This window comes from Alosa sapidissima, chromosome 1 (assembly GCF_018492685.1).
Source record: "Alosa sapidissima isolate fAloSap1 chromosome 1, fAloSap1.pri, whole genome shotgun sequence".
Classification (NCBI taxonomy): domain Eukaryota; kingdom Metazoa; phylum Chordata; class Actinopteri; order Clupeiformes; family Clupeidae; genus Alosa; species Alosa sapidissima.
The window spans coordinates 46,443,247-46,455,155 of record NC_055957.1 but is presented as its reverse complement, the minus strand read 5'-3'; the positions used below and the strand labels follow the sequence as shown (position 1 = coordinate 46,455,155).

General features: G+C 42.3%; 1 protein-coding gene across 1 annotated transcript; it reads left to right on the top strand.

The window, feature by feature from the left end:
• The first annotated feature begins 5,427 nt into the window (after window positions 1-5,427).
• On the top strand, window positions 5,428-11,532 carry slc1a8b (solute carrier family 1 member 8b). Its single transcript, XM_042090518.1, has 11 exons — window positions 5,428-5,675; window positions 6,080-6,159; window positions 6,495-6,710; window positions 7,685-7,727; window positions 7,855-8,065; window positions 8,165-8,264; window positions 8,950-9,183; window positions 9,640-9,834; window positions 10,094-10,228; window positions 10,344-10,443; window positions 10,651-11,532. The coding sequence occupies exons 1-11, from the start codon at window positions 5,433-5,435 to the stop codon at window positions 10,801-10,803; spliced, it is 1,710 nt and encodes a 569-aa protein (XP_041946452.1). The 5' UTR covers window positions 5,428-5,432; the 3' UTR covers window positions 10,804-11,532.
• Window positions 11,533-11,909: the final 377 nt, after the last annotated feature.

The following is an 11,909-nucleotide window of genomic DNA, read 5'->3' as shown; positions in this document are numbered from 1 at the left end:
GTAGCTGACAAACCACCATTGAACTGGATTGATAATGATAACGTTAGCAAACGGCTCTAAACAAGTAAGGCATACACGGTATGTCTGGTACATGGTAAACGTTAACACGAATTAATATTCAACTACATATAACACGTCTCTCATTATTAAAGCTCTGATATCACTGCGATGGCAACTCCGCCCCGCTCTAAAGCCCAAAGTATGCTCCCGCGTCTGCGTCACGCGCACGCGGCACTGGTGAGCGCGTGACGAGAATTGCGTCATTTTTACAGCATGCGTCGCGTCTTTGAGTCGACCGAAATTTAAGACCGCGCGTCAAAGTGACGCGTAGACTGCGCATGTGTGAAACGGAACTGCTGTAAACACTCCCCTCCAGTAGGTGGACCACATAGAAGAACAACACTTAAACGTAGAAACAAACCTAGACAGAAGAAGACTTGTTTGGTTACCATAACGACGATGGAACAGAGCGCCTGTCCTCAGCTTGCCTGGCTTTGAGTTACGTGAGACACCACGACATGAGTCAACTTCGACCGATGTAAAGCCACAATCCACAGATACATTCTTTAACATTATATTTAACGGTCACTTTACCATCTATGGTGTAGAACCCAAAGTATTTCAAGACACCACATTTTAGATGAGTTGGGGACGTAATTATCTGTCTGCTGGCCGTTCTGTGCGTTACCTTTGATTGTCGAAACAGGGTGGCTGCATGGGCTCATTGTGGCTACTGGCTATTATATTGGCTTGATTTGGTCATGAGCCCTGGATCATATAGCACTGAATGAGATGGTAAACAATAAAATAAAACTAATCATAGACAGTGACAGCCTTTACTCCATGCATGGAGAGCTGACATGACTTCGGATTAAATGCATCTTTTAAAAATGACATACATTATGAACACAAATAGTTACTTCAAAAATTTTATTGACACGTCATATTTACAGGTTTTTGGTTCATACTTTTTGGTATGAGGCAGGTGTGAAGACTCAATACAAATTTAATTGAGGACATCTGTACGCACAACTCTTTCTTACCATGACACTGCTGCATGTGTTCAGAAAAATGTCTTTACTTTGTATCGCACCAATATTGCTGCCCTCGCAGCACCGAGTCACTTAGCTACATGAGTAGCCTAATAAGCAAGTAGGCTAAGCTAGTCTCTCAGCTATACCAACAGGTGTGCTGTGTGTGTTCTGGTGGATGATAAATGGAGCGATGCGATGGGCCAGCTTATCAAACTTCCCAGCAGACAGGCGAACGTACTCGTGGTGCTTTTTCCTTCATCAGCTCTTCCTTCGTTTAGTGCTCGCACATCCCAAGTTCTTCTTTTCTTCAGGCGTTTCAGGCTTCTTTGGTGGTTGTGTCCTACTTTCAGGCTCGACGTACCGCCCCCAGTTGGTGGGGCAGAGTATCACAGTTAATCCGTAGTGCGCAGGCGCTAACCTTAACAATTTAACGCGCATTCAGGACAGCAGAAATTGGAGTATGCTTCACGTCCACGGCAAAAATGACGCACGTCTTGGACACGCGCAAATGTGACACAGGAGCATGCCAGAGCCTTAAGGAGAGGGGGAGGGAGACGCACACACCACACGCCTCAAAAACTCAGGCAGGTGGTCGCTGAATAAAACTCCCACAAATATCACGGAACAACGTCGGCATTACTTAATCATATGATTGACCAGTGTTCGTAACAGCTACCACTACCGCATGCATAGGGATAGCCTACAACTTAGCTATTTGCAGCTCCCTAAATACAATGGCAAGCAGTATTATAAAAGAGGCATTCAGGGAGGGAGACACACACACACACACCACACGCGTCCAACACTCAGCCAGCTGGTCGCTGAATAAAACTCCTACAAATACTACGGAACAACGTTGGCATATTAGGCCTACTTAATTATATGACCAGTGTTTGTAACAGCTACCGCTACCGCATGCATATGGATAGCCTACAACTTAGTTATTTGCAGCTCCCTAAATACAATGGCAAGCAGTTTTATAAACGAGGCATTAAGCATTAAATAAAATAGCCTACCTATCTATCTATCATTCGCGTTTTCCATTTGGACCCACAAACTTGCTTCCACCTTCAAAGTGTATGGCAATATTTCAGCTAAGTCAAACAGTTAAAAGATGCTTTGAAAGTTTAAAGTTTACTGTTGTCTTGAAGAGCAGGCTTTCAGCACTCTGCTTGTGGGGGAGGGGCAGTCTGCAATTGCAGCGTCTCCAGCAACACAGAGCTGCCTGTGGACGCCTGTATGTAAATAATGCGGGGAAAAAACTATCGGTGAAAAAAAACAAATATCGGCCGGCCGATATATCGGTCGATCCCTAGTTAATATGAAATGACACATTTAACATAGTTTTTGTTTTATTTATTTATGCATTTATTTAATCATTGCAGGTTCGTCCACTGCAGAGTTGCAGATACCTGAAAGCCAGGAACGAAGTAGGAATAAGTATCTATTTTTTGGGACATTTTATTTTTGATTATTAATGTTTGTCTATTTTGGTTTTATTTTGTAGTTGAAGATCATTTAATGCTCATTTAATGCTCATTTAATGCACATTTGCGTATTTGTTCTGCAAATCTGTTGAAAAACAAGTCATTAAACTGATGTACTTGTTTACAACAAATACAAATGCTGTTGTATTTTGTTATTTGTCCATTCAACTTCAGTAAACCACCCTTAGTGCTTCACTTTGAATGTTTCAAATAAATCTGTGATTTTAGTACCCTCTAAGATTAAAAGGTGACAGGGTTGGTGTAAATAACAACTATATTAATACATTGGTTTACCAAGCACATGGGGCCAGAAGTCTAGAGCGGAGCCCCAAAACATTTTTGGCATGTGAGCAAGGATGGATTACTGAATGAGCCTACCGAGTCCTTATGCATCTGTGTCCAGGGGGACAGTAGTTCATAATCAGTCACTGTATTAATACATAACCTCACTGTATTCATTTATAATATGACATTATAGTGTGAAGTTGTCAATTATCGCCAAGCACAGGTGACTCTGCGTTGTGGGAGGGGGCCCCCAAATCAAATTCTGCTTAGGGCCCCCAAAAGGCTCGGGCCGGCACTGTCCATACGTGTCTCTCGCCTCTCCCCTAATCACTTTTAACTGTCATTACCAATTTGCAAATGATGGTGAATAACTACTCATCATGAGATGTACAGTATTTCGTAATATCTTTATTCTAATTATGTTTCCCAGGATCAGATTCCAAAAATAATTCAGTGGAAATGCATGGATTCCAGTTTCTTTCAGTAGCAGCAACTGGAATCCATGCATTTCCACGGAATTATTTTTGGAATCTGATCCCTTATCATACCTGTTCATTCTTACTCGTCGCTCGACTTATCGTGACTAAATTCAAGATGGCTGCAAACGCTAAACTTCGTGAAGATACTGTCTGTATAAATCGTCTTGTAAGTAAACTACCACTACCAGTGCTTTTTCAAAGTTCTCAATGTCTCGTTTTAAATGTCAGGGCCCTCGGAAGTCTACCAATGAAGTGTGGAGATACATTGAGCCTCGTAAATGGTGTAAAACAGTGATTTATTTGCATGGCTAGCCCGATGCCGAAGCACCACCATTGAAAAAGCTGTTGGTAGCATCGGCTAACTAGCGCCAGATTTTGGAGTGCAGGGGACAAGCCGAGATGGGCTATGAGACATACGTTCACACTCGGTATCATGTTTCAACACACTTTAGGTCAATATCACACCGGAATTATTCATACTATTCATAAATATTGATTTAATGTTGATTTTCTCTTGACCAATATGTTTGTTGTGACTGAAAATAACACTCCCACATGCCAAAAGGTTGCAAGACAATGTGGTAATGTCCATGGCATGACCAAAATTATTCATACCCTTTTTAAATAATTAGTGGAAACATCTTTATTTACATTCATAGCTCTCAAAATGGTTCTTATAATACCTACCAAGCTTCTCCATGTCTCCACAATGATTCTACGCACCTTTTTAGCAGCAACCCAGGTTTTGAGGCAGGAATAATTATTTTCCATCACTCTGGCCTTGTGCTAACTTTTTTGATGGATTGAGGTCTGGACTCTGGCTGGGCCACTCTAAAATATTGATATTGGGCCCTAGCTGTGGCGCAACATGCTGGGGCACCTGCACCGTATGCCGGCGACCCGGGTTCGATTCCCGCCCCGTGGTCCTTTCCGGATCCCACCCCAGCTCTCTCTCCCATTCACTTCCTGTCACTCTCCACTGTCCTATAATTAAAGGCATAAAAAGCCCAAAAAAATCTACTTTAAAATATTGATATTGTCCTCTGTTAACCATTTCTTGCCTTGTTTGGCTGTATGTTTTGGATCATTGTGTGGTTTAATGGTCCAATGCCGTCTATTGGGGCAGGTCTCTCAGCAGACTGCCTGATCTTTTCCTCCAGAATCTTAATTTAGCCCCTTGTTTTAGTGTTATTGTTTACTTTGAGAAGGTCAACAGCGGAAATTAAAAAAACAGCGGAAATTAAATTCTTTGTCCAGCTGTGCCCTTCTAAAGGTTAAGCTGAGTTGTGCATGTTTGTAGAAGAGTGATCCATGATCAGCATCTATGATGACCAAGTGGTCCATTTTGGAATGGGGTGAACATTTTAACCACCAAAACACCATATTCAAAGTGAAGAATAGCTATAGAAATGTATTAATTTTGGGTGTTTTTCAGACAATAGGACTTGGTGACCCTCTCAAAGTAAATGGTACACTAAAACAAGGGGGTACATTAAGATTTTTAGAGGAAAAGATCTGGCAGTGTGCCGAGAGACCTGCCCCAATAGGTGGCATTGGAAGTAGTAACATCTCCATAACTGAGTTGATCCGTCAACAGCTGCCCATACCCAGGATACTACATTGAATGAAAGCAAAACAGATGTCATGTCATTATTTACCCTGGCAAAGGAATGTTTGCCAAAAGCTAATTGTTAATAATGTTTGCCGTATGTGAAACGCCTTGTTTGTTTTGATAGAAAGTCAAATATTGTTCTCACTCCTTTATTTCTTCATTGCAACTCATTTTTTGTTGTTAATTATTTTAATTAAATATTTGTATTTTTTCATTGTTATTGCAATTGTTCAAATTGTTGTTATTGTTTTCAAACCTGCAATCTTGGATGTAACTCACATGGCAAAACATCCATTCACAAAGGGCCATTAAATATGACCACACCTCTCCATTCTGAAAAGTCACTAGACCTACAGGTCCCCCTACACCTGTAAATCCCTGAGCCACGCTAAGTCTCCGCAGTGCAGCGTAGCAAAGCTCAGTGAGGCAAGCTTTACCAGGAGTTGGCAGCCAGCCTGCCTCGAAGGCTTAGCCCTTCACCAGAAAAAGGTTTTACGGCGCTTGCCAGCATACACATCACTTGATGGCATTAGCAATGGAGGACCCAAGGGCGTGTGCCAAGGCAACTTATTCAGACGGTCATTCTCCGTCGAAGAGCCTTTGCGGAAGGATGCTGGAGGGGATGAAGCGCGTCCTCCGCAAGCTAGTGTCTGCGAAGATCCGGGAATGGATAAACGACTACTGCAAACAGAATGGCCTGCTGACTCTCTCAGTCCTTGCTGTAATTTCTGGATGTCTCATTGGATACACGCTGAGGAGTCTCAATTTGTCCTCTCAGGTACAGTGCAGAGACAGCTGACAGTTGGGGCAAACTTGGTTTGTAAATGGAGATGTCAATGAAGCTCAGACAGGGTCATTTTGGTTTGCTTAGAGTGCCTATGTTATTTGCCAGAAGGTAGACAAATGGGTTGGCTAAGCAACTATCAGACACAACAAGCTGCTCACTACTTGAATGTGTGTACTATGATAAAAGATAGTAGAATGAATTAACATGATACTATATGAAATTCAAGATGTGTGCTTCTTATTCAAGACAAAGACTTACCCTACTAAATTAAATGGTTTAAAATGCTGAGTAGTGTATAATGCCAATATAATGTGCCTGTTTCATTGCCTATTCATTGCCTATGTACAGCTGAATCAGGGGAGTAGCATAATGGTTTTGAACATGTTTCCCACTAGGCAAAGATCTACTTCTCCTTTCCGGGAGAACTCCTGATGAGAATGCTCAAGATGCTTATTCTTCCTCTGATCACATCCAGGTATAACCATCCCTACACTGCTCAAATGTTGCATCCCTATCAGTTACATAACCAGTTACTCTACCAATTACAGTTACCAGTGACTCTATTCACTAGTGTCTCTAGTGTCTACTCTTTACATATGAATGTACACGTTAGATGTTTGGGGCAGTTCAGGGACAGTTTGGGACAGACAGATAATCTTCAGTCAGTATTCCTGTTCTTTATCCCAAAGGGTTTAGCTGTTTACTTGCCATGCAACTAAACATGACCAAACAAACAAATGCTCGCTGTTTGAACTTGCTGTGTGTACAAAATGTGACCTTTGCGTTTGTCTGTGATTTCCCTGTGAACAGTCTTATGTCCGGTCTGGCATCCATGGACACCAAGGCCAGTGGGCGCATGGGACTTCTCACCATAACATACTATTTGTGGACTACCTTCATTGCTGTGATAGTGGGGATTGTGCTGGTTCTCATTATACACCCTGGTAATGGCACAGAGAAAGAGGGACACACTGGATCCAGCGGGCCTGTGATGACCTCAGCTGACGCTCTCCTCGACCTCATCAGGTGATTTGCCAACACTGACAAACTTTTTGGGGAGGAGAATTTTGACATTTTGAAAAAGGTGGAATCTACCAATTTATACAGAGAGGGTGATATTTAAATTTTTACAGTGTAAAGTGTATAGTCACTTCTTTCCTCTAAGAGCCTTTGGGGGAGTGGAGGTGGGGCTATGCTTGACCTGTCAGGATTTCTGAGAGACATGCAGTTCCATGTTGGTCACCCTTGTGGACATGTGTGTACTGTACAACTGTATGTACACATGCATCAAACAACCTCTGCCTGACGTCAGCCGGCATCCCTCGTGTGAAAGACAGCTAAACCAAGGTGACCATGGCTTCAGTAATGCTGTTGCCAAAAATGTCAGGACTGCTGTCCGACGCATAGGCCATTATACTGTGACAGCTCAAGCCCTGCCTTCTTCGAAGAACATTGTGTTTATCTGACTGCCTCGTGGAGAGACTGTCTTGGCTAGTGACCAGTTTATGAGCTTTAATCTTAACCTGTGAACAATCCTATTACGGGAGCCCGGAGAGTGTATTTTTAACCATGCGGCCTATAGGATGTGAATGGCTGGGCTACGTAATGAAAGCACATCCCTCTAACAGATTTAATTAGATTTGAGCCACAAGCCCCTGCCTGCGGGTGCAGGGCCTTATAAATAAGTGACTTTTGTCACTTGCTCACCTCCTAATCCTTGACCACTACAGATATCAGATTTGCTTTTTTAGCTTTTAACGTTAACAAAGGCCTGGATGAACCTTATCTGACTGTGTGCTTGTGAAAACCATGCATGTATTCTGAGGGAAGAGAGACCTCAGGATACCTTAGTGGCTTCAGTGTGAAACAAGACAGGGGGTTATATGTAGAGGTAGTTCCAGGAAACAGGCCTTTATCACCTGCGCTAAACACACACACACAGGATGTAACTCTTCATTCTCTTTTGTCATGTGCTTTTCTCTGTTTCTCTTTTTTAATAGGAATATGATTCCCTCAAATCTGATTGAAGCAACATTTCAGCAGGTGAGCAGAAATCAAACAAAGCCAACCCCCCATAAATGCACATGAGAGCCGGTGATTTCCTGTGTACCATACATGACAAAAGATTATTTAGCCTCTAAGCATATTTTATGCCCTAACTTCATTTCAGTACAAGACAGAGCTGGTGCCTTTGGTCAAAAGCTCAACAAAGGAGTCCCAGGCCAACTATGTTTACATCATGCCAGACTATGACAACCCCAAGATGGGTCACCCCGTGTTCCTGGAGATCACCCCGGCACCGGAGGTCAAGTACAAGGTGATTCCGGGGAGCAGCAAACAGATGAACGTGCTCGGAATCGTCATCTTCTCTGCCACCATGGGTAAGGAACCCTTTGGTGCACAAGTGTTAACGTCAATAGTACAGATATGCATACAGTATATAGTGTATATAGCTTCACTGTGAGTTTCTGCCCTCTTAGGTCTCCTGCTAGGGAAACTGGGAGAGAGGGGGTTGCCCCTGGTAAACTTGTGCCAGTGCATCAATGAGTGTGTCATGAAGATCATCAATGCAGCCATGTGGTGAGTAACCCTGGTGTTGAGCTACACCATGCTGGCTCACTGCATCTCAACACAGTGCAACACACACACACACACACACAACTGTGAAGGCAGACTTTAGGGGGGTGCAATAGCATGGCACTTTAGAATAATAACATGAATAGCAAGTTCAGGACTATGGCTGCCGCCACAAAGCGGAAGTGTTTTGGAGAGCGTGGGAAGCCAGGTCTCATCAGATGTGTTATCACCCAGCCCTGTGTCTGAGGCTAATCTGGCCACGAGTGAAGAGGATTACACAGCTAGGATATCAGAGTGGAAAGTACGCAAGTGACAGTCTCACACAAACCACATTCTGCATGTTCACAAAATGTAATAACAATTCCATAACAATAGTGTGTCAGGATAGTGTCACTTAAGGCTACATGGGTCAAAGTTATGTCAAAAGACAAAACAAACTTGTTGATTTAAAATGTTGAAAGAAAAACTATTTACAAAACACTATTGGCCAGTCATCCAATATAATAATTATATAATAATAATAATAATAATAAAATAATAAAATAAGTAACCCCAATAGACGTCACTCACCGTCCTCTGAGCTCATCCATATGGGGGCATTACATGAGCGTCTGCGCTGTGATGGAATAGTGGACGGTGGATGAACTAGCTTACCTGAACTCTGTCTTTGTCTTCTCCAAACGTGCAGGTACTTCCCCTTTGGCATCATCTTCCTGGTGGCTGGAAAGATCCTTGACATGCATGACCCCGTCCACCTGGCTGAGAAGCTGGGCATGTATTTCATCACGGTGTTGTTGGGCCTGTTTGTGCACGGCGTCATCCTACTTCCTCTCTTCTTCTTCATCCTCACCAAGAAGAACCCCTTCAGCTACATCCGGGGCCTCCTGCAGGCGCTGGTCATCGCTCTGGCAACATCATCCAGGTAGGCCCACAAACATGTGGAACCTGAGGACGTCAGCAAACTAACTAACATACTGACTAACAAACAAGTCATAGTGACTAGTCATTTCTGTTATTTTAAAGAAAGCGCTAATTGAAATATATATTTGATATTATCTATATTATTGAATTATAGATTCAACTCTAGTAGTATTTTAGAACACACAGCAGGCAAAACAATGATTGAAACACCTCAAATCTAAACTTTTAAGGGAGCCGTAGTGCTCACTCTGAACTGCTTTCGGTGCCTTGAAAAGCGCTATATAAAATGTTGTTGTTGTTGTTGGGGGCGTCTCAGTGCCCACAGGGACCCAGGCTTGAGTCCGGTGTAGGGTCATTTCCCAAACCCACTCACCATCTCTCTAAAATATGTATAAAAAAAAGGCTAAAAGGCCAAAAATATAGCTTTTTAAAAGATCTGTTCCCTTGTGCGTTGCAGCTCAGCGACTCTTCCCATCACTATGAAGTGCTTGCTGGAGAACTGCCACGTGGATCGTCAGATCGCTCGATTTGTGTTACCTGTCGGCGCCACCATTAACATGGACGGCACAGCACTCTATGAGGCCGTGGCTGCCATCTTTATTGCTCAAGTCAACGATTATGAGTTGGACTTCGGACAACTCGTCACCATCAGGTAAGGCATAAGGGCTCTACTCTGGAAGTACACCAAGTGCATGCAGGCATTTAAGTATTCTAGACTTAAGTATTTTTAAATATTATTCTATAGACTTCCTCTCCTTTCTTGTAGTGAACCCCATGTAACTCCTCTGGAAATATATCTGACTACAGTATGCCAGTGTCAGTCGATACTGCAACAATAAACTGTAACTACTGTAACTAAGTTATATACATATGTAATGTATTTATGATATACTCTGGCTATTCCTCTCCAGCATAACAGCAACAGCTGCAAGCATCGGTGCTGCAGGGATCCCCCAGGCCGGCCTGGTCACCATGGTCATTGTCCTGACCTCGGTGGGCCTTCCACCGGATGACATTACACTTATTGTGGCCATTGATTGGATCCTGTAAGTATGACACTGTCAGAGTCTATACGTCATTCCCCTTGACTTTCATTATGTCCCAGGAAGCGCATCATAGGGCCCTCCTGATCTCATTTCCTGGAAATGTTGTGCTCAACAGAGATCGCTTCCGGACCATGATCAATGTCCTTGGAGATGCCTTGGCAGCAGGCATTATGGCCCATCTATGCCGAAAAGACTTCCCAAAGAAAAGCGAAAGGGTAAGAGAATTTGTGTCCTCCTTGTTCAACATGTCAGAATGATGTGCATGCTGAGGTCTACTTGTTATTGCAAGGATCATTGATTGTTTCTTTGAACGTAATACATTCTAAGAATACAGGAACTAAGGGATAACAATATGACTATTCTTGGAGAGTTAATCTCTCACCCACTGCATTTGCTAATGGATTTGCTTTGTGCTTCCCCAGCGTGACACCGTGATATCCTACGGGACTCAGAGTGTCCAGAGTGTGCCCTTATCTGAGATCCCGCTGATAACCAACAGGGACTATATCTTCGAAGTGGCTGGAGACACTGTGACGGAAAGACCTCCTACCCTCTATAATCTCTGCCAGGTGTAATCTCTGTACAGCTAGCACCATACAGTTGCTGCCTTGAACACACAAAAAACCTTCCGAATTTTTTCTTCATATAACTGTGCCATGAAGAAATTATTCTTGTTTTTCTTTTTTACTATACAGTTGTTTTTGTTATAAGGATTATTATTATCCTCCAATGATAGCCTTTTGACATATTTGTTTAGGCTTTTTTTTACAAGGAAGTAGATGTGCAGTTCACATTTTAAGAAATGCCTTACAAATCAATGTCAACTCAATGCACTTGGCTGCAAAGCTTGATATCTGATGAGTTTAGTATGCATGAGGTTGATCGGAAGCAGAAAGGATGTTAACTCTACAACTACTGTGTGTTCCTTGTCATGACCCGTGTGTAGAAACCACACAATCATTTCAAAAAGTAGAACTGGACTGTTAAGAACAATTTTGTGGTAGTTAATTGTATCAGTAGTTGTAATTATTGGTAGTTTCACGATATGTAATCTATTACTACCAATCTGGTTAACATTACTCATTCACTTACAAGTGTATTGCAGCACTACCTATTTTCGCACTTCAGATGTTGCATACTTGCACTTTGCTTTTTGTAATGAAATAAAAGACAAGTTGTTGTACGTCACTGTCAGTATGATTCATGGAAATGTGTACATGTACAAGGTGTGGTATCCATGCCATTTCGGAGTCAGTGATGTTGACATCACATTTACTGGTATCATAAAGGAAAGCTGAAAGGTCTGTTTGCTCTGGTCTTTGTGTTGTTCTTCTAAATCAAAAGTTCCCATAATCATAGTAAATCATAAAAAAATTAAGCATATGCTTAGTACCATTGTAGTACTTAAGATGCCATTTGTATTCCCTAAAATTCTGGTCAGGTTCACTGCGCTACCTGTGTTCTCTGGCAGGTGTGTTCCATGCTCTTTCATGTGAAAAGCGTTTGTTTTGGCTCTGGATTCAAGGAGTTTTGGTAATCAGATGGCGCTATTGTTTGGTTGGCTTCAAACTTTATTCACAAGCACCTGTGATGGAATTTGGTCATTGTTCTAAAAAAAAAAAAACTTAATATAACAGTCATATTTTCTTAATTAAGCTACTTTGGATTTAGTATCACTTTA